Source organism: Thalassophryne amazonica, chromosome 17 (assembly GCF_902500255.1).
Source record: "Thalassophryne amazonica chromosome 17, fThaAma1.1, whole genome shotgun sequence".
Taxonomy (NCBI): Eukaryota; Metazoa; Chordata; class Actinopteri; order Batrachoidiformes; family Batrachoididae; genus Thalassophryne; species Thalassophryne amazonica.
Genome location: NC_047119.1, coordinates 52,694,937 through 52,721,689, shown reverse-complemented (window position 1 = coordinate 52,721,689; position 26,753 = coordinate 52,694,937). Strand labels below are relative to the sequence as shown.

At 41.0% G+C, this 26,753-nt stretch overlaps 1 protein-coding gene across 2 annotated transcripts in view; it reads right to left on the bottom strand.

Annotated features, from left to right (window-relative positions):
- stom (stomatin) overlaps positions 1 to 26,176 on the bottom strand; it is a 61,677-nt gene extending 35,501 nt beyond the window's left edge. The window contains exons 1-3 of one of the 2 annotated variants that reach the window (XM_034192922.1): positions 26,025 to 26,176; positions 5,972 to 6,004; positions 5,262 to 5,371 (exon numbers count right to left, since the gene is read on the bottom strand). In XM_034192922.1, coding sequence (XP_034048813.1) covers positions 5,262 to 5,371; positions 5,972 to 6,004; positions 26,025 to 26,085 — 204 coding nt within the window. In that variant the 5' untranslated portion in view covers positions 26,086 to 26,176. The remainder of the gene's footprint in view (positions 1 to 5,261; positions 5,372 to 5,971; positions 6,005 to 26,024) is intronic. The other variant, XM_034192923.1, reaches the window with a different exon arrangement.
- Positions 26,177 to 26,753: the final 577 nt, after the last annotated feature.

Sequence of the window (26,753 nt, the reverse complement as noted above, 5' to 3'; positions counted from 1 at the left end):
CTGCTTTGTTTGTTTACTTCGCTGATTCATAATGCATCAAAAAGATTTTTGTGTATGGTGCGTATCAAATCAACATGCAGATCCATCTCTGATCTGCTGTGACAAACCCAGCTGATAAAAGGGAGAAACCGCAAGGTCTTGATTACCATATCAGTAGCAGCGACTTTTTAAAATTGGTTGCCATAAAATCAATGTTGCCTGTATTTTACAAATCAGAACTACTCCCAAATGGGATCTGGATCATATTGGACTTGTGCTACTGGGTTAGACTTCCAGATTTGCACAAAGCCATGGTACTGTTCAAAATTCCAAATGTTTTATTACTAAAAATAATTATAGTAACTATTTATATTGGACATTCATGGGAATCAAAGCACTAAAAATAAACTACAATAATAAATGAATAAATGGCAATAATAAAAAGTACACTTGAATTAAGAAAAATCCTAAATACAGAAATAAATAATAATACTGTAAAAAAAAGTGACTTTTTCTCTGATGTGTTTTTCCTCTTCAATAATCTATTTTTAAACAGGTGTGGCTTGCACTCCAAAAAATATGGTAATTATTAAGATTCCATGAACGGGATGTTCACTGAATAGTTCCACTGGCTACGATGATTTTAAATCTGTACAGAGTGATGTTTTATGAGGTGCATGCTGTAATTTTTTGTAAAATTAAAGTTTTGTAATCTGAAAATAAAAAACAATTGAAAGAATAAATTTTGAAACTGAAAATTCAATGTTTGTTCTTGAATGTTATAATCATTTAAAAAGTATTATCAAAATAAAGTGTAAGATATATATTTTTCAGTTTAAATAAATTTTTGATTCAGCTCTAATTTTTTTGATCAAATAATTTATTTTCATTCATATTTCTTTTTCACCTTCAGATCTTTTTTTCACTTTCACATCTTATTTTTTCAGTTTAAAACGTTTGGCCTTGTTCTGGCATGGGAGGGCATGGATTCGATTGAGAGGGGAGTGGAATTGTGAGTGACAGGAGAGCAATCAGTCCTCACATGATGTTGGTTTCAGGAAACGTGGGTACTTTGATATATAATGACTTAACACTTTCTCTCCACTGTATTGTCTTGATACCTGTAAATAAAGTGATGCTAAAGATGTCTATTACAAGTAATTCTAGACCACTCTTGGTCATTTTTGATGTTTATAAACTGGAAAATATGCAAGATTGTAAAGTTTAACACCTATACTTGAAAAACCAATGTGTGCCAAATCCACACAAGACTGTGAACGCAGCACAGCATCGCCGCATAAAAATGAGGCAGGTCCATGGTTCGATTTTAGCGGTTACCTGGGAACCCGTGGCACCCTACTTTGGGGGCGGGCACACAACTCTCTGGACTTGCATTCCCGACTGGAATCCCCCTTTTTTTAATTCAGTCAAGTTAACATGACGGACCTTGATCACACGGAGCGAGTTGTTGCGGAAAGCTGACGAACGTCATGAGACGTTCCCAATTCGCTGTATTTGCTGCAGGAGCTGCGTCTGGATGACACCCGCTTTCAGCGGTCCTTCCGCCTCTGCAGGACCCAGTTTGACAACCTCCTGTCCCGTTTACATGCACACATGTAAACAATAAAAAAAAAAACAAAACAAAAAAAAAACCCTCCACTGCTTTCTGTGGGGCTGCTGCTCGCACTTCCCCCCAAAAAAACTCTGTCATAATTGTGTTTAGAAACCAGTCACCATTTGCTTTATTATACATCTGTGTAGTTAATAAATAAAATAATCTTCGGACGATTCGCTCATGCGCGCACGTGAAAAAGCTTAGATGACCCCAATGCCAATCTGCCTGTGCATATTGGCATTGGGGTCATCGCAGCTTCTGACAAGGTTAGAAAATTTCTAAATTTCAGAAAATCAAGTGTTAGGTTTGGCACCGAACTTTTGTGAGGGGCACCAAACTTTTCAGATTTTGGTGACCTTAAGGCACACAACTATTTATTATTCTAAAAGGCAAAGCCTGGGCAGGTCGATCATTTTACAGGCTGCAGTGAAGTGTTACGAGCTTTCTAAGTGACACACAGAGAGATCTGGCTCAGCAGATCTGAAGAAAGCTTTAATATGGCCACAACCAAGCAGACCGCCCGTAAATCCAAATCCAAAGCCGCCCGGAAGAGCACTCTGGCTACCGGCAGTGTGAAGAAGCCTCGCCATTACAGACCACCAGCACTGTGGCACTCCGCCGCTACCAGAAATCCACCGAGTTGCTGATCCACAAGCTGCCCTTCCAGCACCTGGTGAGAGAAAACGCTCAGGACTTCAAGATGGACCTCTGCTTCCAGAGCTCCGCTGTAATGCTCTGCAGGAGGCCAGCGAGGCTGACCTGGTCGGCAGCTTGCGGATCAGCAGCTCGGTGGGTCTCTCTCAGCGCCACGGTTTGACCTGTAACGGTGAGGCTTCTTCACACCGCCGGAGCGCTCTTCCAGGCGCCTTTGGATTTACGGGCGGTCAACTTTGTTACATCATCATTAAATTCACTATCCGGTACAACATACGGATCCACTGAACCAACTGCTACACATCGATCACAATAAACAGCTTTATCTTGAGGGTTTAAAGCCTCGTAATAAGCTTTCATTCTCTCTATTTTCTTTCACGCGTCAGCCGCGTAGTAATCCACGACGGAGACGGGAGCAGAGTCATTATCTATCAAAGTACCCACTGATTGCTCTCCTGTCACTCACAATTCCACGCCCCTCTCAATCGAAGCCACACCCTCCCACGCCAGAACAGGTGCAAAAGTTTGAAACTGAAAAAATAAGATCTGAAAGTGAAAATAGATCTGAAGGTGAAAAAAGAAATATGAATGAAAATAAATTTGATAAAAAAAATTATAGAGCTGAACAGGGTCGGACTGGGAACAAATTTCGGCCCTGGCATTTTTCCTCTGGACCAGTCCACTATTGGCCCGACGAATCCACCCCCAAACACGCACACCCACCCGTCCATACCGAACCCCCAATGAACAAATACTATATACCTAAACACCATGAACACACACCTAAACACACAGTTTCACTGTCATTTCATCTTGATCATAGTACAAAACGCGGACCCGGCGCCACGAGGGGGTGTCCTGATAACATTAAAGGCAATTACATATTTTGACAAAATTACAAGTTTAAATGACTATATATATATATATATATATATATATATATATATATATATATATATATATATAAACATCATGAGGTTTATGTCACAGAAATCCTACTTTACAATCACACTGCAGTCATTGTTAAATTATTTCCTTTTGCATTTATAATAAACATTTATATTTATTTAGTGTTTGTTTTTCTGGTTGAAATAAGATATAAATAATCTACCAGACTTCAAAAAATATACAAGTTTCCATGTTATTTTATTTGTCTAAAAATAAATGTCTGAGGTTCCTTATGTTAAACAAGAAATTATCTAATCTGAAATAACAGGTGGTTTTAATACAGACGAAAGGTTTCTAAAGAACCATTTATTGATTTATTTACCTGTTTTAATTACAAGTGTTCTAAAGTTTTTTTTTTAACAGTAATCAGAAATTTTGAGGTAACAACAGCAAAAAACATTTCCAATGATTTTTCTTCAGAAAACTGCTCTATAAATGAGCAGTCCTGTCACACGTTAATGTTTTGTACAGATCAGTGGTTTCTGCACCAATCGGATTGGTCCAATCCATTTTGTAGAGATCAGTGGTTTCTGCCACGAGTCTTCTGTGTTTTGGCCCGACGCGTCGTTCCTATTGGACAATGCGAAGGTACGTCACAGCTCAGAGTGTCGAAAGTTGGCGCACCTCATCTCGACAGAACACCGGCTCTGTGTGGTATGGTAAAAATGGTAAATGGACTGCATTTATATAGTGCTTTCCCATCCGCATCAGATGCTCAAAGCGCTTTACAATTATGCCTCACATTCACCCCGATGTCAGGGTGCTGCCATACAAGGCGCTCACTACACACCGGAAGCAATATGCAGTGGTATGCAGGAGATCACTTGACCGAGCGTCTATATGTTCAAATAATAATAATAAAAAAAAATACTGTCATCACTCTTCACTCTTAGTCAGTCTCTTACAACGGTGCAGCGTAAATACACGAGCTTTCCAGGAGCGCACGTCTCCTCCGGTGCGCACTTTTGTTTGGGGGGGGGCGACCCCGCCCTCTGTGAATTTTTTTTTTTTCCTGCTGCCAGGTCTGACAAAACGGAAGCAAAAGCGCACACACAGAGAGAGAGAGAGAGAGAGAGAGAGAGAGAGAGAGAGAGAATGTGTAACCACTGCTAGGATTCACACAGCAGCAAATTAAGGAGGTGAAGTCCGTAGCTGTTGCATTTAAAGATTAACAAAAGTAAAGCACAGTTAATTAAGATAAAAGAAACGATTCCAACCTTGTATCAGTAGAAGAGTGGAGAGAAGTCCAGGCGCCGAGGACTCAATCCATTCACAGGGGCGGGAGCGGCAGCCTGCTCTTTCTGCAATCTGATTGGCCACCCTGTATGCTTCTCCATTGTCATTGGCTGTTGGTCATGTCAATCATTGTGCTCGATGTAAGTCTTCGTTGTGTGATCAAACGGAAACAAAACTGAAACCTAGAATAAGACTGCGCCGTGTATGAAACACTACAGAACTTTTATTCTGACACAAATTCAGGAAGTGGCTCTGCAGCTGCGCCGATTCAATGCTGTAGCTTCACCGATCACGGACTTTCCTCATCTTGACAGCAGCGCGCGGTTCGAGAACACTGTATATTTCCATAATCTCTACAAATATGGGAGGGCCGGGCCACGCACGTCTAAACATGCAGTGGCCCACCGGGCAAATGCCCAAAATCACAGATTACCAGTCCGAGCCTGGAGCCGAATCAAAAATTTATCTAAACTGAAAAATATATATCTTACACTTATTTTTATTTTGATATTTTTTTTTAATGATTATATAATTCAAGAACAAACACTGAATTTTCAGTTTCAAAATTTATTTTTTTCAATCTTTTTTTATTTTCAGATTACAAAACTTTTGGCCTTGATTTAGCTCCATAAAAATCAAACAATGTTGACAAAAAAACTGAAGGCAGTCTGGCACGACGCTCACATACAAAGGGTGCCAAAAAAAAAAAAAAAACCTAAACAAGCCGTAGGCACGTAACTAAATTCAACACAAATGAAAGAGAAAAATTTAATGGAAAAAAAAGAAAAGAAAAAAAAAGAACAGCCATTGTAGCAGATTAGTGACTGACCTTAATGCACATCCATATGGAAAGTGGAAGAGTAGCCAGCATGAAAACCATGGAGATGAGAACCAACACCCAGCCACAAAAGCCAATGCCATTCTCTGGATTCTCCAGCACTGATGGTAGAAAAACAAATGTGTGCACAGAAATAAAATAAACAGGCTTAAATCAACTCAGAGCAGTATTTCACTTCAATCATTTACAAACAGCAGCATATTTCAGACAAATCTCAAAATTTTCTTTGCTATAACAGCAGTTAATGAAATCAACACATAGAATCACATTAGAATAGAACAGAAGCCTTAATGTCTACCATGGTGGCAATCTTTCTTAGGCTCACCAGAGTTTTAATACAGTTGGACATAAAGACAACATTGCAGACACATTCACGATATTGCTAAAAACACATAGAATAAGACAAAACAGGCAGAGAATTAATAAATAGGTTAAAATTCATAAAACAGCAGCTCAGTCAAGTATGTGTGTTGTCACTTTGTTTGGTTAAGAATTGTGCATTTGGGATAAAAGATTCTTTAAAACACTGATCTTTCACTCTCTTCAAGCAAATACACTGGATTAGTGAAGTTCAACGGCACATCTCAAACACCCATTGCCAGAAACCCAGCAATTCTCAGATTTTCTGGTTTTCTGTGTTTAAGATCACTTTTAGTTGCAGCCGGTGTTGACATGCAACCATCTACAAACAGTAATTGTACCTTCATCATCATGAAAAGCATATCTGCTTGAACCTACAGAAGACAAAACATTACTGAATGACTTGGAGCAGCAGCTTAACATGGATTGAAAGTTCAGTCACATATACATTTTGTAATTACTATTTTACAGCACGTGTCAATGACCTGGATTACATTGGTTTTAATGACTGCGGTACCATCATGATACACAGAACGGCTTGCAATAAATAAGGCTTTCAAATATTAGGTTGAATATACTTTTTGGTTCGATGTGAGTTTGATTTGTCATCAACAACTCAAGACATGAAGTACAGGTTTACACCACTCATAGTATCAAGTGGGGGAGGATGTGCAAGTGGCGCGCTTTGTGGCATACATGACACCACAGAATCGCTCGTGTCCTGAATGGCAACTAAAATGAATTAGTGACTATGATCCAGCAGATTTCCAGAATAGGAAATTAGACAACACGTGACGTTTGGCAATAAAGCTACAAAAAAAATCCTGTTTATATTCTCAGTTTCCAGATTCTCAAAGTATGAGTGGTTTTCTGTTTTACAGCCCTCTATATACACACACACACACACACTCTTAAAGATGTTAAACTAAGGTCTGTGAAACAATTGCCATTTGTGATTATTAGCCAGTGTTGCCAGATATGAAATATGAAACTATCGTACCAAAACCTCAAAATTATCGTATTTTGGGAGAAATTATCGTACACAAACAAAACGCATACAACGTAGCTATTTTAGCGTGTTTTTTATGTCACAATTGTAAACAGTAATTATAGTAATGGGGAAACTATGGCACAAAAAGAACGCAAATGCACAAGCAAATGCACTACCAGACTAGAAAGATTTTTTTTTTTTTTTTTCTGTGAAGGGACACAAACGTGTTAATTACCAGACTAGAAAGAGTCGAATTCAACCTCGAGGTCGCTGTCGTCATCCGATGCCATGGCCACTTGTGCAGATTTTGTTGAACACAGAAAAAATGTTGACACCTCCATAAGGAACTTGAACTTTTTTTATTTTGCTTGTATATCTCTTTGCTCTTGTGTTTTGTTCGTTTGTTATTGCATTTGTTGAAATAAAGTTTTGGGAAAAAAAAAAAAAAAGATGTTGGTTGGGGAATCTTCCTGTCACGGCAGAGATTGGATGGGAACTCATTACTTTGTATGGAGAGGGGGTGCGCTTTCAAATGACTTTGTCCCGGGCCGCCCAAAGCCAGCAGCAGCCCTGTGTGTGGTGTGTCTTTGATGCCGCCTGAGTGCAACACCTGCAAAATGATTCTTGGGTGTCAGAGAGAGATGCGTGTTTGGGCAACCAACTGAAATTATCGTACATATTGGATTTTTTCCCCATTATTGATCGTACACCGTACAGAGGGCAAAACTATCGTACAAATGCGATAATTATCGTACATCTGGCAACACTGTTATTAGATGACAACTTTTCAACTAAATCACTGAATATTAACATATAAGAAACATTATTACCATCATCATAGCAGCTATTGATCATCTCCAGGCAATTTATTTTGTTTATTAACAAATTTCTGGTTGTGCAGGCACTGTCATTAATTTTACGACTGGTTGTGACTGTCTTTTTGGCTCCTGGAACAATAATTGCCAGTCTATTTTTCTGGGTGTTGTCATGTGACCCGAATTATGTTTCACTCCTGGCAGAAAAATCTAACCTTAAGATTCCTCCTTAACATAAAAGGCTGAAAAACTGTACCAACAGCAACATCCAAAGACCTAATTACCAGAAGAAGTGAAATTGTAGTCACGTGTTCACAGCTTCCAACAGACAATATTCCTGGCAGTGGAAAAAAATAGACTGATAACTGTTCTGATGCGCCAGAAAGACAGCCACTTATTTACGATCTGCTGATGTTCCATGAAATATGACTGATGTTTGTAGATGCACTTCCATTTTCGTGTGAAATGAGACAAGTGAGGATTTTTTTGTTACCGTTTTGACTCCCAAATATGACTGCCATTTCTGGAAGTGTGTCCAGTGTTGAGACCAGGGTAAACTGGTCTCAGCTGCCTAGGAACTTTGCAAATTTTATCTTAAACGACCTTGGATTCAACTTAAGATTAGAATAAGAGTTTGGCTAGAATTTTTATAAAATTCATAAAACATTTGGAATTTTGAACAATAGCATGGCTTTGTGCAAATCTAGGAGTCTAATGCAGTAGCACAAGTCCAATATGATCCAGACACCATTCGGCAATAGTTCTGGTTTGTAAATGCAGCCAACACTGATTTTATAGCAACCAATTTTAAAACGTCGCTGCTACTGATATGGTAAGCAAGCCTCTGCGGCTTCTCCCTGTTATCAGCTGGGTTTGTCACAGAAGATCAGAGATGGACCTGCATGTTGATATGGCACCATACACAAACTGCGAATTACGATTAGCACGACGCTACCCAATGTCATGGTTCATACACAACTCTGAACTCAAGAACAACAATAACACTGAAACTTAACACTAAGTTTCAGGATTCATATTCACTATCATGTCCCTCTTAATCTTAAGGGCAGTTTCTAACTGGGTGCCAGACGAAATGGTGGAATACAAAAACAGGAAATAGCTATCCGTATGTAGCATTTTATTAATACAAAATTTTATATGCATATATGACTTCTGATTATGATGGTACACACCTTTGTTTTTATCTGTATGTAGGGCCAAAATTACTTGAAGTGACGATCTTAAACACTTTCCTGTGGTTCCAAAATATTTGTAATTATCTGTCTTTCTAACTTCACTGCATGAAGTCATTATACATACCACCATAGAAGCTTTAAACTTGATTTAAAACCTAAGCTCAACTCTGCACCTAACTCTAACCTTAACCACTAACTCCAGAACACACACACACAAAAAGTGTAGGTTAACAATTTTAACTAGCATTAAAATGCAATTGACACAGTAATGTACCCAAAGTCCCAAACAATTCAGTACCATAACATTCCCCATAATCCCCCTGGTGGCCCCCTGCGCTTCCCAGAATGCACCGCAGCCCAGCAGAGTTCCAGCGTTTCACAGCACATGTAAACAATGGCTCAATGGCTAGCGAGGATGTGGATGGTGCTGATCCAGCAAGTTCACAGGCAATTATGATGACACGTTCTGCCAAGTTGAGAGGGTTATCGAGAGGAGGTGTAGCTTCTGTGATGGTCTTCTGCCATGCCCCGATGTTGTCGTGTTGTCCATACTTCACGAGATTTGTTTACATTGTGACCTGAACCGGAACTCTGCTGAAACTAACCTCTCGTGTGAGTCACGGACAACGAGATGGCTGAGATTCACAACTGCGAAACAGCTAATTCACGAAAAAGCTGTAAACAGACAATTTGGTGACTTTATAAGCTATATCATTTCCAGTGAAAATTCCGCCTTTCCACTTCCTGTTTAGATGGTGAGATGCATCCAATGTCACTCCAGGAACACGTCATTTTGGACTGCTTGACAGCAGAAACACTATGCCTCTGAGACTGATAAGAAAATATGTAATTAAGTGTGCTCAAATGAGAGAGATGACAGGCAGAATGTGAGCATTACACTGAATGTGGGAGAGGAAGAAAGACCAAAGTTTTCTCTGAAATGGGAATAATCCTGAACTGCGGTAAGTGAGCTGTATTTCCAACCTATTATTTTTTGTTTTTTTTAGTACATGTGTTCTGTGCAGGGAGAACAGAGAAAAAAATGATTGAGGCCCGATCGGACACACAAGACACGCACGCACACACCTCTTACAGAGGTGCTGGGTTGTGACAGTTCAACAGAGGCAGAAGAATGTGGAAACAATCCTTTCAGATTTACATGTTGATAAAGATCAGACCAACCGGCCCATTGAAATTTTGACACATTAATACTGGGAGGTCAAGGCTCTGCGTGGCAAAAAAAAAAAAAAAAAAAAAAAAAAATCGTTTTTCTCTGACATTTATTAATGCCTTTTTAAAACTGAATTTTGTGTCTCAGGTAGGAAATGTATCAGTTGCCCTGAAATGCTAACATCGCCTGATAGTTCCCACAAAAGCTGCTCAAATCTGTGGCAAGGATAACGTTTGACAAAATAATACAGGGTGACAGCCAAAAAACTTACAATTGTGTTCCTTGCCCTTATGGATGACTTACTTGTGTTATTACGCAGCTGTAAATTGTGAGGAGTTACACTCATGTCACTTGCATCGCCGTTAGTCTGTTATTTGTCTGCTTCAGATTCATTATTTGGCTCAAAACTCTGGTCAACGAATAACTTCCACATTATCTTCTTTGTTAATGTTTGATGTGCCAGTCTCATACAGGCTTTTAGACACTGACAGAATAAAGGTTTTTTTCCTCAGAGGTGCTTGTTGGGATTGTTATCATTTCGAGCTCAGTGATTCAATATGTACCTCCGTGACATCACACTGCGATAATATTTTTTGTGAAGTAATATTTTTTCCAAAATAATCATTACATTTTTTAACAGAACAAAACACATACTACCACTAAATAATATCAATCAGCAACTACACACACACACACACACACACACACACACACACACACACACACACACACACACACACACACACACACACACACACACACACACACACACACACACACACACACACACATATATATGAATATATCCTGGCCACAGGAGGGGACAGATGCCACTGATGTCAAGACCTATGGGTTGTTCCTGCAACAGCAAATATTTAGTGTCTTCTACCTACGACCTGCGTGGAACTTCGTAAACCTAAATCTAATTTTAGACATCTTATATACGCTACATTAGAACCATCCCCAAATCCAAATAGTCCAATTACATAATGTCCCTGTCCTCAAAAATCACTGTTGATAAATGATCTAATTATGGAACACCACTTAGACATGAGTGGTCTATTTGAAACCTGGCTTTAGGACTGCAGCTATCGATTACTTTAGTAATCAAACATTCTATTGATTATTCTGGTGATTAATTAAGTAATCGGATAAAAAGTACTTTTGCGTTTTTAAACATCAATAGTCCAGGGCTCTCCCTACTAAGCAATGGCACAATGTCGCTGGACCATCATGCAGATTGTCAAATTTAGTGTATCCCTTTCTGTTTTCCTGAGTAATTATTTATTTTTTTCATGTCTTTACAAGTTTTGGATCTTTCCGTTGTTAGGAGCTCAGAAATACCCTGACACCGGACCGTAAGAGCAGGAGGTCAGTGTAATTCTCAGTCAGCCAGGCTGAAAGGGAACGCGAGCACAGCCTGTGAAAAACTGGTCTCTGGGAGGGGTGTGATGATTTACCCAAACTGACCCCAACAATTTACCCAAACTGACTCCAAATGACTAGTAAATGAAGTACTTTTATTTATTTTTGGAAATGCGCTGCATTTTCAAAACTGTACATGAAGTGCTCTCTGTCCCTCCTAGGGTTGGGTATCGGGAACCGGTTCATTCATCGATAGCGTTTTTGCTTAACGATTTCCTTATTGGTCCATCAGAGCGGACGTTGTTTTGAGGGTGTTTGTTGGGAAAATGATAATTTCTCTACACTGCTTGCAGACCCTGCAGCAGGTCTGTAATGAACCATTTCAGCAGCGCGGCTTTGCTTTGGACCTTGAACCAATGAAGCAGTGTTTCGATCTGCTGCTTCATTGATTTATTGTTTCGCTCCTCTTCAAAAGTGGAAACTCCGCTTCTTAGCCCCTCTCAAAGCCCTTAAAATATGTAAATCATGAGTCACTTTTGTGCAGAATAAAGTGACTAACTGGGACTTAGGGTTGGGTATCGAGAACCAGTTCTTTTCGAGTATCGTTAAATGATTCGATCCACCGATAAATAGACTTTGTGTTCAACGATTCCCTTATCGTTGTTTTTGAGGGTGTTTGTCAGGAAAATGATCATTCCTCTACATTGATTACAGACCCTGCAGCGGGTCTGTACTCAACTTGAAGCGTGAACCAATGAAGCAATGCTTCGATCCACTAACTTGTTGGTTCTTTGATTCGCTGCTCTTCAGAAGCAGCAAGTCCACTTCTTAACCCCTCTCAAAGCCATTTAAATATCGTGAGTCACTCTTGTGTGGATTAAAGTAACTAACTGGGACTCTTGTCTTGTTGCAGTCAAGAAATGAGAATCGTCCTCCATTCCGTTGGCACAGCTCCAAATGCTGCGCGGCTCTCTGCCGAGACAGAGTACGGTCGGAATTAATAACTTCAAAGCGAACTGCCACTTTAAATAAAATGACACCTCTTTACAAACGCTGTAATACTGAAAATAAACTACAATCAACTAAAATGTTTTTTTCATCCCAAAATGAGACGTGCTGCATTCTTTATGAATTACATCCTGACGTGCAGCACAGCCAGCTGTAAGAGCTCAGCTCAGAGGTATGGAAAGACATTCATGCCAATAGTGTCTGAAAGGAAATGCTTTTGACAATAACTATAGATTTTGTTTATTTCTATTTATGTCCAGAGATCAAGGATCCACCATGTAGAGTTTATTATGTCCAAAGTTTAAGGATCCAGTGACCAATTTCATATTTATTTACTATTAAGACAATAAAATATTGCTCAATTTCAATTCAATTTCAATTTAATTGGCTTATAAAGCACCAAATCACAACAAAAGCCATCTCAGGGCACCTCACATAGAACAGTGCTGAGTTGAGTCCACTTGGAATTTATAACTTCAAAGCGAACTGCCGTTTAAATCAAATCGCACCTCTTTCCACATGTTGTAATACAAACTGCAATTGATCAAAATGTTTTTTTTCCTCCCAAAATGAGACATCCTGCGCTGATGTGCAGCAGCCTAAGACTGTATGGCTGCAGACCTGAAGAAGACTCCAGCAGCTAGCTGAGCTCAACTCAGATGTATAGAGAGACAATCATGTTATTGTCTGAAAAGAAATGCTTTTTGACAAAAAAAAAAAAAAACTTTTTTTCTATCTATGTCCAGAGATCAAGAATCCACCATGTAGAGTTTATTTATGTCGAGAGATCAAGGATCCAGTGACCAATTTCATATTTATTTACTTTAAGACCCAATAAAATGTTGTTGACATAGAAAACCTGTAAAGCCTACTTGTAGCACACAGAAAATTCACAGGAGGTATCTATCCGAGAAACTGCGGAAGAGGTGGACATCAGCACTTTTTCGGCACATTCCACTGTGACAGAAAATTTGGACTTGAAAAGAGTTGCACAAAGCTGCTGACGGCGGAGCAAAAGCAACTCCGTGTTGAAGTCTCACAGGACATGCTGTGACATGCCCACCCCTTCCACCATTCAGAAGATTCAGGCGGCTTTTCAGTCGTGTGACTATCTGAGAAATTGTGGAAGAGGTGGGCATGTCACGGACCCGTATCACCACAGCGGTCACTTTGGAAATGAGCTGGTCATTGATGGTGTTGGTGTTGATGGCTGACCAGAGCCTGGCTCGCTCTCCACCGTTGTGCAGACGTCTTTAAACCGGTTGTACCACTCCTTAATCTGTGTGATGCCCATAGGATCGTCATCGAAAGCCGTCTGAATCTTACGAATGATTTCCACCTGGCTGTCGCCCAGTTTCTGGCAAAATTTGATTCAGTAGCGCTGCTCCAGTCGTTCCACCATTTTCCTTGCAATGAAAATCCGACGAGAGCACTACACATGCCCCCACACAAAGGCTGCTTACCAGCAAATGACACAATCGACAGGCGTGAAAAAATTCACACATGCGCACGAAAGTTCAAGGTTGGTTCATGCAAGCACACATGATTCAAATCCATCAGGTTTTTGCAAAAAATAAAAAGGTCAGATACTTTTCTAACAGACCTCATATAGCCAAGGTCAGAAGAATAAGAATAAAAATCAACCATGCTATTTTGTCACTGTATATAGGCCCCCTGGCCCATATTCTGAATTCTTAGATGAATTTGGTGAGTTTCTCTCTAACTTGGCAACCTGCGCAGATAACATTCTGATTGTTGGTGACTTCAACATTCATAAAAATAAGCCTTCTGACCCCCTCTGCAAATCATTTATGGACATTATGGATATATTAGGATTCCAGCAATGCATTCAAGGTTTGACACACATTAGTGGAAATACCCTGGATTTGGTGCTTGTGCGCTGTATCGCCGACACAAATACTGACATCTTGCCTCTTGCGTCAGTGGTCTCCAATCACTCAAACTTATTAAGTTTACAGTCTTGTTTAGGGATGGGTATTGATAAGATTTTATCAATATCGATGCCATTACCGATTCTGCTTATCGATCTGATTACTTATCGATTCCCTTATCGATACCTCTTGTGAATTTTCTGTGTACTAAAAGTAGGCTTTACAGGTTTTCTATGTCAACAACATTTTAAATTGGTCACTGGATCCTTGATCTCTGGACATAAATAAAATCTGTAGTTTTTGTCAAAAGCATTTCCTTTCAGACATTTTGGCATGAATGTCTCTCCATACGTCTGAGCTGAGCTCAGCCGGCTGCTGCAGGTCAGCGCAGGGCGTCTCATTTTGAAAGGAAAAAATGTTTAGATCGATTGCAGTTTGTTTGTATGACAATGTCTGGAAAGAGGTGTCATTTGATTTAAATGGCGTATCGCTTTGAATTTATTAATTCCGACTGGACTCTATCATTCTAATTTGACTCTGCAGAGACCCGCGCAGCGTTTGGAGCTGTGTGAAGAGAACGGAGGATGATTCTCATTTCTTTCTTGCAACAAGACAGGAGTCCCAGTTAGTGACTTTAATCTGCACAAAAGTGACTCACGATTGACATATTCAGGGATGAAAGTGGTGAAAAACAAAAAAAGCTGAAACCCAAAATTACCCCCCAACAGAACCCGCACGAAAATTTTTGAATTCTAGAAGCTCTGAAATGCAATCTGGGGCTATTCCAGACAATAAATTGCAGTGAGTGCAGCATCCATTTTGGCGAGAAAAAACCAAACAACTTTCCTTATTCAAATTCATTCCAGTAGTAGTATTCTCTTACTAGGATGCAGCGGTTTTCTAGCTTGGCAGACAGTTCTGGAGGAAATCACACTGTTACGTCTCAAGAAATTAACAAATTGAAAATATGGTTTGATCAAAACAAATTGTCATTAAACTTAAATAAAACAGGGATGAACTGGAGGCATAAGAGTCACTTGGTGTTCACAGGAAACATTTATTTCATTGTTAGTTGGTTTTATCTTTTCTGTTGTGTTTTGTTTCATCAGGATCTTTTGGTCTCTTTCTCTAAAATTGTATTGTAGCATTATTAGTTATGAGTTATTATTGTTGCTATTATTATTATTAATATATGAATACAAATAAATTTTTAAAAATTACAATTTGACTTAAGACAACGAACGCTGAGCCATTAATTATTATACAGAAAACACATGCACACAAACGTGCTGAGATGCGAACTGCTTAATTCTAACTAAGACTGAAAACACCATAGACATGCTAACGTGTTAGCATTGGTCCCATTTTTAAGTTATAAAATACATCTATCAACTGTTTCAGAAGACCATAACAGGTCCATTTAACATAAAAAAGGTAAATATTACTCACAGACATATGCTCTTTAGGGTTTTATCAAGGAAAAATTAAGATAAAGCGAAATAAAACAATGAATCAATGCAGCAGCAGATCGAAGCACTGCGTTGATCTGTGAATTACTGCTTGAATTGGTTCAATGTTAAAAGCAAAGCCAGGCTGCAGAAAAGTTAATTACAGACCTGCTGCAGGGTCTATAATCAATGTAAAGAAATGATCATTTTCCTGACAAACACCCCCCAAAACAACGGCCACTCTGAAGGACCGATAATGGAATCTAGGGCTGAAACGATTAGTCAAGTAACTTGAATAATTCGATTACAAAAAATGTTCGAGGCAAATTCTGTGCCTCGAAGCTTCGTTTAACGTTGTAGTACATATGCCAGGCCTGTGTGTGGCACTGCAACGTCTGCAGGAAATAAAAAACAGAAGAAGACTGGAGCATAACAGCTAATCAAATTAGCAACGATAGCTACTGCTTTCCAACGTGACACAGAGTAAAAAAGCCTTTTAAAAGAAAGATGGTCCATGCTGATCATCTGTAATAGACTTACTGTGCATTTAAAGCGAAGCAGTGTGTCTATTTTTAAAAAAAACACGGTCTGCTCTACGTGGGGAGGGACTATTGACCCAGTGGCCGGCTGCTGTCTCTCTCTGCCCAGTGTGAGGGGCTGTCAGACCAGGCGAGTCACAGCTCTGTCCTGGGCCACTCTTCTATGTTTCCCTCAGACTCACACTGAGGGTTTGACTTTTTAATTTTTGCTTTTTGGGGCAAAACACAACACTTCACAAACACAGTAACTTAAATAATAAACTTAAGATTATTGTGAACATATTATTTGTGGTTAACATTTTAGGTGTTCCTGTGAGCAGTGCGAGAACATGGAGATGGTAGAGGAAAGTGTCTACTGTTGGGAGCAAATGTCGGGTGTGCGAGCGGAGCCTCCGCTTCTCTTTCCATGACAAAAACTCCTGTAACAGTGGAATATGCCGTTCATTTCCAAACTGGACGCTGTGTTTTATCCGGGACGTCGTCTGACTAGCACAGGAATTGTGGAAAGACGTGGACATCAGCACTTTTTTGGCACACTGAGACAGACGTGCGGAGGAATTCCGCGCGGTGCCGCATGGCGCACAGCAACACCGTGATGAAGCCTCACGGGACATGTTCTGGCATGTCCAGGCACATCCACAATTTCTCGGATAATCACTCGATGGAAAAACCACTGACAGCTGTCTGAATGCCATCTCAAAGCCGTCCTGTGAGACCAAAACGGAGGTGGTTTTGTCTCGCTCCAGTAGCGAATCCATCGTGACGCGCAAAGCCTCCGCTCGGCTTTCCATGACAAAATCTCTTGTTAAAAGTGAAATCTGCCGGAAAATGGTTGATGTCCAGCTCTTGTGATAACCAGAGAAATGGCACACGATGGTTACGGATCCAGACAGCCATCCGTTTAGAAACGAAATGGTCGTTCAGCCTGTCAATGGTGGCTTCCGAGCGCGGCACACCCCACAGCCACTGGGGGCCGTCCTTAAAGCGACAGTAACACTCCTTATTCTCTACCAAGCCCGTAACATTTTCACCGAAAGCCAGATAAATTTTTCTAATGGTTTCCAGCTGCCAGTCTCTAACAGTTTCTGAAAAAATTCTGATGGAAAAAAAGCCCAAATCATTCCGCCATTTCCTGGCAATGAAAATCCGACGAGGGGCTGGACCACTCCTCACTCAAAGCCTGCTCACAGGCGAATGACGCAACCGACAGGCGTGGAAAAACTCACGCGTGCGCACGAGGGTTCAAGCTTGTCTGACGCAATCACACGTGATTCAAATCCATATGGTTTTTGAAAAAAATAATAAGGTCGGATACTTTTCTAATAGACCTCGTATAACGGGAAAACTGCATCCATTTTCCAAAAACGCTTAGGTTGACCGAATTATACTCAACGAAAATATAAACGCAACACTTTTGGTTTTGCTCCCATTTTGTATGAGATGACCTCAAAGATCTAAAACTTGTTCCACATACACAATATCACCATTTCCCTCAAATATTGTTCACAAACCAGTCGAAATCTGTGATAGTGAGCACTTCATCTTTGCTGAGATAATCCATCCCACCTCACAGGTGTGCCATATCAAGATGCTGATTAGACACCATGATTAGTGCACAGGTGTGCCTTAGACTGCCTACAATAAAAGGCCACCCTGAAAGGTGCAGTTTTGTTTTATTGGGGGGGGGATACCAGTCAGTATCTGGTGTGACCACCATTTGCCTCATGCAGTGCAACACATCTCCTTCGCATCATCCATGAAGAGAACACCTCTCCAACGTGCCAAATGCCAGCGAATGTAAGCATTTGCCCACTCAAGTCGGTTACGACGACGAACTGGAGTCAGGTCGAGACCCCGATGAGGACGACGAGCATGCAGATGAGCTTCCCTGAGACGGTTTCTGACAGTTTGTGCAGAAATTCTTTGGTTCTTTTGGTTCAGAGAAATTCTTTCTCTGAAATGCCTTTGGAGACGGCTTATGGTAGAGAAATGAACATTCAATACACGAGCAACAGCTCTGGTTGTCATTCCTGCTGTCAGCATGCCAATTGCACGCTCCCTCAAATCTTGTGACATCTGTGGCATTGTGCTGTGTGATAAAACTGCACCTTTCAGAGTGGCCTTTTATTGTGGGCAGTCTAAGGCACACCTGTGCACTAATCATGGTGTCTAATCAGCATCTTGATATGGCACACCTGTGAGGTGGGATGGATTATCTCAGCAAAGGAGAAGTGCTCACTATCACAGATTTAGACTGGTTTGTGAACAATATTTGAGGGAAATGGTGATATTGGGTATGTGGAAAAAGTTTTAGATCTTTGAGGTCATCTCATACAAAATGGGAGCAAAACCAAAAGTGTTGCGTTTATATTTTTGTTGAGTGTATATGGCTCACTATATGCTAAACCATTATATTACACCTGAGGTACTTCATGAATGTGTTTATTAAATATGGATTGTTGAACAGAAATGTTTGTTATTGTTAACACTAATGTAACTAATATATATATAGTATGCATAATTTGAGTGTATTTCGTTGCTCATAAAATAAAGAAAAATTGAAAAGAAGTTTGGAAAATCCACTTTTTTTCATCACATATTATAACACGACTGGACCTCACTTTTTCAACCAGGTCATATTTTTTTCAAACCAACCTCAAGGCAATTGCATTGTGCGTTAGTCAATAGAAAACCCATGAAATGAAGAATTAAAAGTAAATAAAAGGCCCTTGAGTCAATTTTAAGTACAAAAAAATTTAATTAACAATGACCCTTGCGGATGTTACGTCGTCTGTCAAAACAAAGTGGGAGATATAGATGGTTAAAAGTCACAAACTATAGCTAACATTTACACTTAGATGGGCATTCTACTTTGAAATATGTATTCTCCGATATACATCGTCAATTTGTATAAAAGATACGCGTATTAAAAAATTATAACAAGTTGAAAACAACCTGAGAATTGTCCGTCAAAAATAACATCCGCAAGGGTCCATACTCTTATTAATTTCACTTTTCCATAATGGAAAAGTGAAATTTTAAAGTTAATAGTTAATGAGTTATCTTGAGCTTTGTGGTTTATGAAAGAAATGTGTGTGTACTACAATTTCAAACTAGATTGCAATAAAAAAAGTAACTTGAAAAATTGACCTTTGTGTTACACTTTCATAACAGTTTAGCATATTGTGAGCCATATAACCTTTGTTACATGTAATAAGACTATCCACTTTAAGCCTACAGCAAGCCGGTGCTTGGGTCCCATGACTGTTGACCCGGAAGTGCTATAGTCCCAGGCATGCACACTCGAAACTGTGAGATGGCGCACTAGGAGCTGTAACCCCCCAAATTGGAAGAGTGGCTCCAGCAGTTTCCAGGAACAACTTCAGAGGTCTCTGTCTACATGAGTGCAGTCCTAGGAACAGCTAAGATATTGGGATGAACCCTCAAACTCCCAGGCCTCTGGTAGAGGACCCATGCTTGAGGAACACATACACACACAAAGACCCTGAAGCCGCCGCCGTAAGCCGCCAAGCCGAACAGGTGCTGAGCCGTAGCCAGCTGTTTAAATAAAATGCGCAGCCACAAGGAATTTGGCCAGCTGTTAAATGGCTCAACTGTTTGCTATATTGAATAGGGGGCACTTGTCCGCTTTTAAAGCGCTTCTGGTGTTCGTGACGTAGGCCACGTTGGAACTGCTCAGTGCTTCCTGTCCTGATCCTGAATCACGTTGATTTCAAGAATCAAGAAGACCACAGACAAAAAATTGGAAGACGGTGTAATTTTCTGCAATGAAACATCTGTTGGGATCCACCAACAACACAGGTAAGATTTCCAAACTGGGTAATGCAAAGTATAATTTCCCGGCTATAAACCGTGACTTTTTTTTTCATGCTTTGAACACTGCGGCTTTTAAGGATGCGTCTACAACCCCTGGCAATAATTATGGAATCACCGGCCTCGGAGGATGTTCATTCAGTTGTTTAATTTTGTAGAAAAAAAAGCAGATCACAGACGTGACACAAAACTAAAGTCATTTCAAATGGCAACTTTCTGGCTTTAAGAAACACTATAAGAAATCAAGAAAAGAAATTGTGGCAGTCAGTAACGGTTACTTTTTTAGACCAAGCAGAGGGAAAAAAATATGGACTCACGTAATTCTGAGGAATAAATTATGGAATCACCCTGTAAAAATTTTCATCCCCAAAACTAACACCTGCATCAAATCGGATCTACTCATTAGTCTGCATCTAAAAAGGAGTGATCACACCTTGGAGAGCTGTTGCACCAAGTGGACTGACATGAACCATGGCTCCAACACGAGAGATGTCAATTGAAACAAAGAAGAGGATTATCAAACTCTTAAAAGAGGGTAAATCATCACGCAATGTTGCAAAAGATGTTGGTTGTTCACAGTCAGCTGTGTCTAAACTCTGGACCAAATACAAACAACATGGGAAGGTTGTTAAAGGCAAACATACTGGTAGACCAAGGAAGACATCAAAGCGCCAAGACAGAAAACTTAAAGCAATATGTCTCAAAAATCGAAAATGCACAACAAAACAAACGAGGAACGAATGGGAGGAAACTGGAGTCAACGTCTGTGACCGAACTGTAAGAAACCGCCTAAAGGAAATGGGATTTACATACAGAAAAGCAAAACGAAAGCCATCATTAACGCCCAAACAGAAAAAAAACAAGGTTACAATGGGCTAAGGAAAAGCAATTGTGGACTGTGGATGACTGGATGAAAGTCATATTCAGTAATGAATCTCGAATCTGCACTGGCTATTCCAATGAGATTTATAAAGATAACTGCCTGAAGAGAACATGTAAATTTCCACAGTAATTGATGACATGGGGCTGCATGTCAGGTAAAGGCACTGGGGAGATGGCTGTCATTACATCATCAATAAATAAACAAGTTTAAATTGCTATTTTGGACACTTTTCTTATCCCATCAATTGAAAGGATGTTTGGGGATGATGAAATCATTTTTCAAGATGATAATGCATCTTGCCATAGAGCAAAAACTGTGAAAACATTCCTCGCAAAAAGACACATCACGTTCTATGTACGTTTTTTCATTGTCAAATGTCTACAATACGAGGTCTGTTAGAAAAGTATCCGACCTTTTTATTTTTTTTCAAAAACCATATGGATTTGATTCACGTGTGATTGCATCAGACAAGCTTGAACCTTCGTGCCCATGCGTGAGTTTTTTCACGCCTGTCGGTTGCGTCATTCGCCTGTGAACAGGCTTTGTGTGAGCACTGGTCCACCCTCTCGTCGTTTTTTTATTGCGAATAAATGTCTGAACGATTTGGAGCTTTGCTGCATCAATTTTTTTCCAGAAACTGTGAGAGACCTCCAGGTGGACACCGTTCGGAAAATTAATATGGCTTTCAGGGACGATTTTATGGGGATTACACAGATTAAGGAGTGTTACTGCCGCTTTAAGGTTGCCATGCGGTGGAGCCGCTCCTCTTTCCATGACAAAAACTCCTGTTAACAGTGGAATGTGCCATTCATTTCTAAACTGGACGCTGTCTTGATCCGGTATGTCGTCTGACTAGCACAGGAATTGTGAAAAGACGTGGACATCAGCACTTTTTCAGCACATTAAGACAGACGTGCGAAGGAGTTCCGCGCGTCGCGGTGGAGCCGTATGGCGCAAAGCAACGGCGTGATGAAGCCTTCCAGGACATGTTGGGGCATGTCCAGCTCATGCACAATCACAATCGGATAATCACACGACTGAAAAGCAACCGGAATCCATCTGAAATCCACCTGAAAGCCGTCCTGTGAGACCAACACCGAGGTGGTTTTGTCCCGCGTAATGAACGGCTCCGTGGCGCGTCCCTCCGCTTTTCTTTCCATGAAAAAAAACTCCTGTAACAGTGGAATGTGCCGAAAAAGTGCTGATGTCCACGACTTCTGCCTTTTTGTGAAAGTCAGACGAGGTCCCGGATCAACAAAGCCTTCACGTTGGAAATGATCTGGTTGTTTCAGCGGGGTCTGAGCATGTCGATTGGCGCTGGGAGTGCACCGCGCTCTCAGCAGTTGTGGGCCATCCTTAAAGCGGCAGTAACACTCCTTAATCTGTGTAATCCCCATAAAATCTGAAAAGCCATATTAATTTTCCGAACGGTGTCCACCTGGAGGTCTCTCACAGATTCTGGAAAAAAACTGATGCAGCAAAGCTCCAAATCGTTCAGAAATTTATTCGCAATAAAAAAAACGACGAGGGGGTGGACCAGTGCTCACACAAAGCCTGCTCACAGGCGAATGACGCAACCGACAGGCATCAAAAAACTTACGCATGCCACGAAGGTTCAAGCTTGTCTGATGCAATCACACGTGATTCAAATCCATATGGTTTTTGAAAAAAATAAAAAGGTTGGATACTTTTCTAACAGACCTCGTATTTTCTCTATGAATTGCAGATTTTCCATAGCAGGACCAGGGGAATGCAGCGAACCCTAGACAGCCAAGACTGCTGAGATCTGTACAGAATCAATTTGTCAGCAATCGCCGTGTCAACCCATTCACATAACTTGGGTTGTTCGAGACAATGAAGCAATCAAAAAAACCTCAGTGTTCCAGATTTTGGGAGTTTATGGGGGAAGCGCACAGGACGCCTGATGGCCGTCACAGTCGGATTGATAATAAACTCTATTGCAAGATATGCTTCAAAAAGGAGGCATCCAAAGAGGAGGGTCAGCTAACTAGGGTGTATTCCCTGGCAGAAAACACTGGAACTGGGAACTTCTTTAACCACACTACCGCAGTACATCCAGAGGCAAATATCAGGAAGTCTGAAAGCCAGTCACAGAAGATCACCTCATGGTTCAGCAGTGACAAAAAAATCAGCTAGAGCCACAAGTGACTGAGTTCAATCGTGACCTGGCATTGTGGTTATGCCGGGACCGCCTACCCGTTGATCTTGTGGAACGCTCAGGCTTCACACACCTAAACAGCAAGAACTTTAACTTCCATCTGCCTAGTTCAAGAGCTCTTGCCACAACAGCACTGTGTGACGTGTATGACTCAGTGAGAAAGTCGGTGAAAGAGAAACTTGCCAACATTAGCAGTGCTACAATACTCATGGATGGATGGACTGACAAACATCATAAGCATCCGTACTTCGCAGTGAGACTGAGTATGGTTATACACTCAACAAAAATATAAACGCAACACTTTTGGTTTTGCTCCCATTTTGTATGAGATGAACTCAAAGATCTAAAACTTTTTCCACATACACAATATCACCATTTCCCTCAAATATTGTTCACAAACCAGTCTAAATCTGTGATAGTGAGCACTTCTCCTTTGCTGAGATAATCCATCCCACCTCACAGGTGTGCCATATCAAGATGCTGATTAGACACCATGATTAGTGCACAGGTGTGCCTTAGACTGTCCACAATAAAAGGCCACTCTGAAAGGTGCAGTTTTATCACACAGCACAATGCCACAGATGTCGCAAGATTTGAGGGAGCGTGCAATTGGCATGCTGACAGCAGGAATGTCAAGCAGAGCTACTGCTCGTGTATTGAATGTTCATTTCTCTACCATAAGCCGTCTCCAAAGGTGTTTCAGAGAATTTGGTGTGCCTTAGACTGTCCACAATAAAAGGCCACTCTGAAAGGTGCAGTTTTGTTTTATTGGGGGGGATACCAGTCAGTATCTGGTGTGACCACCATTTGCCTCATGCAGTGCAACACATCTCCTTCGCATAGAGTTGATCAGGTTGTCAATTGTGGCCTGTGGAATGTTGGTCCACTCCTCTTCAACGGCTGTGCGAAGTTGCTGGATATTGGCAGGAACTGGTACACGCTGTCGTATACGCCGGTCCAGAGCATCCCAAACATGCTCAATGGGTGACATGTCCGGTGAGTATGCCGGCCATGCAAGAACTGGGACATTTTCAGCTTCCAAGAATTGTGTACAGATCCTTGCAACATGTGGCCGTGCATTATCCTGCTGCAACATGAGGTGATATTCTTGGATGTATGGCACAACAATGGGCCTCAGGATCTCGTCACGGTATCTCTGTGCATTCAAAATGCCATCAATAAAATGCACCTGTGTTGTTCGTCCATAACAGACGCCTGCCCATACCATAACCCCACCGCCACCATGGGCCACTCGATCCACAACACTGACATCAGAAAACCGCTCACCCACACGACGCCACACACGCTGTCTGCCATCTGCCCTGGACAGTGTGAACCGGGATTCATCCGTGAAGAGAACACCTCTCCAACGTGCCAAATGCCAGCGAATGTGAGCATTTGCCCACTCAAGTCAGTTACGATGACGACCTGGAGTCAGGTCGAGACCCCGATGAGGACGACGAGCATGCAGATGAGCTTCCCTGAGACGGTTTCTGACAGTTTGTGCAGAAATTTTTTGGTTATGCAAACCGATTGTTTCAGTAGCTGTCCGAGTGGCTGGTCTCAGACGATCTTGGAGGTGAACATGCTGGATGTGGAGGTCCTGGGCTGGTGTGGTTACACGTGGTCTGCGGTTGTGAGGCTGGTTGGATGTACTGCCAAATTCTCTGAAACGCCTTTGGAGACGGCTTACGGTAGAGAAATGAACATTCAATACACGAGCAACAGCTCTGGTTGACATTCCTGCTGTCAGCATGCCAATTGCACGCTCCCTCAAATCTTGCGACATCTGTGGCATTGTGCTGTGTGATAAAACTGCACCTTTCAGAGTTGCCTTTTATTGTGGGCAGTCTAAGGCACACCTGTGCACTAATCATGGTGTCTAATCAGCATCTTGATATGGCACACCTGTGAGGTGGGATGGATTATCTCAGCAAAGGAGAAGTGCTCACTATCACAGATTTAGACTGGTTTGTGAACAATATTTGAGGGAAATGATTGTATTGGTTAATAAAATACTCTAGTCTTAATCACCTGTATATTTGCTTTCTTCCTTTTAATAGAAAGACACTATCACTGACTGAGAAACTTGTAGATAGCATAAAGATTATACATCCTAATAAAATAAAGAGTCCAGCCGTTTTGAGCCATTTATAAGAACTGAGCCATAAGCGGCCATTTAAAAATGGTTTGAGCCGGTGTTCTGTCAAGATGAGGTGCGTGGCACCTCCACTCGACAGATAAGTCTGTCGAGCGGAGGTGCGTCGTCGAGATGAGGTGCCTCGCGGAACAGCATATGTGTGCACTGAAAAAAACTACTTGACTAAGTTCGCTTATTTTGATGGTCAAGCAAATGTATAAATTGTTCATCCGAACATAGTAATGTATAAAATCTACTCACTATAAAACGATAAGTATTTTTAACCTGGAGTTAGCTTATTTCCACAGGCAAAATATACATATATATACACATTTATGCTCCTAACGTAAAATACAGAAAATGTTTTACTAGGCTGTAAATACACTGAATACAATAAATAAATAAATAAAACTTTGACGGGGAAAAAAAACAAAATGCGCATGCGCAGTTGCACGTCAAGCGAGTTACATCATCTCCCCATGCGCAGTAGCGCGACGCACCTCATCTCGACGGGCCACCAGCTAGCAGCAATAGGATCTCTTCAGCCAGTCGTAATTCAAAAATGTTACGGCTTCAGGGTTTAACACACACACCACAAAAACTGTCCTATCGGGCCTCAACCTTTTTTTCCTCCTTCAACACAACGCATGTACTAAAAAAAAGTCGACGGGGGCGTAGGTTGGTGTGTATACATATATATCTCATGTCAGTTTACCATGCTAGCAGGAGCTATCACTACCGCTAATAATATTAGCGTTTAAAATCCTTCGAATCAAGCAAACGCAGACAATGAGCTAACAAAGAAAACCACAATCAACGGTGAAAATACTATGGTTTCCCCGCACCGTTTAGAATTTTAGCACGTCGTTCCCCCGTGGCTAAAATAGCTATAATTATCAAAGGTAGCATTAGAAGTATTTAAATGAGCGTCACCTGTTTGACGTTCTCGTCTTTTCGACTCTTTCATGGCTACGTCTTCGGCGTTGGTATCCATAATTAGAAGAAAATTGCTTGCTGAAAGTAGGGAGAAAAAAACTGACAGTGTTCGTTTACAGTGAAACGAGCGTGTCCGTGTCGGAGGGCTGCTGTAGTTGTGAGAACAGGGCATGTCTGTGTACGGCCCGCATGGAGCCCGTTAAGCCCTGTAGCTTGACTTGTAGGAAACCACAGGCACCGAGCTGACGACGATCAGAGTTGTATTACGTCGGATGCCTTTCCTGACACAACTCGCCACTCGTGGAGAAAAGGCACTGATGTCCTTGAACCAGGAACCTTTTGTTTTGGAAGCAACTGCACTCACCACTTATGTATAATCCATTCATTTAAAAGTTACTGAATAACAAGTAAGTTGGCCTTAAGGGCAAGAGACACAGCTGTAACTTTATTTCAGCCAATCTTACTTTCTTCAAAAGTTAACTTCTCAAATGAATAAACAGTTGAGACCTTGCCGCACATTTGAGCAGCTTGTGTCGCCATCTAGCGAGGTGAGCATTTCAGGACTTCTGGTACATTTCCTACTTGAAATCCAAAAGTCAGTAAAAAGGTATTTAGAAATGTGAGAAATGCATGATTTTTATGGCAAACAGAGCTTTGACCTCCCAGTATTAATGGAAAAAATTCTGATTTTGAGAGTTTTACAGTTTTAGGATGCAGGTTTTGCCA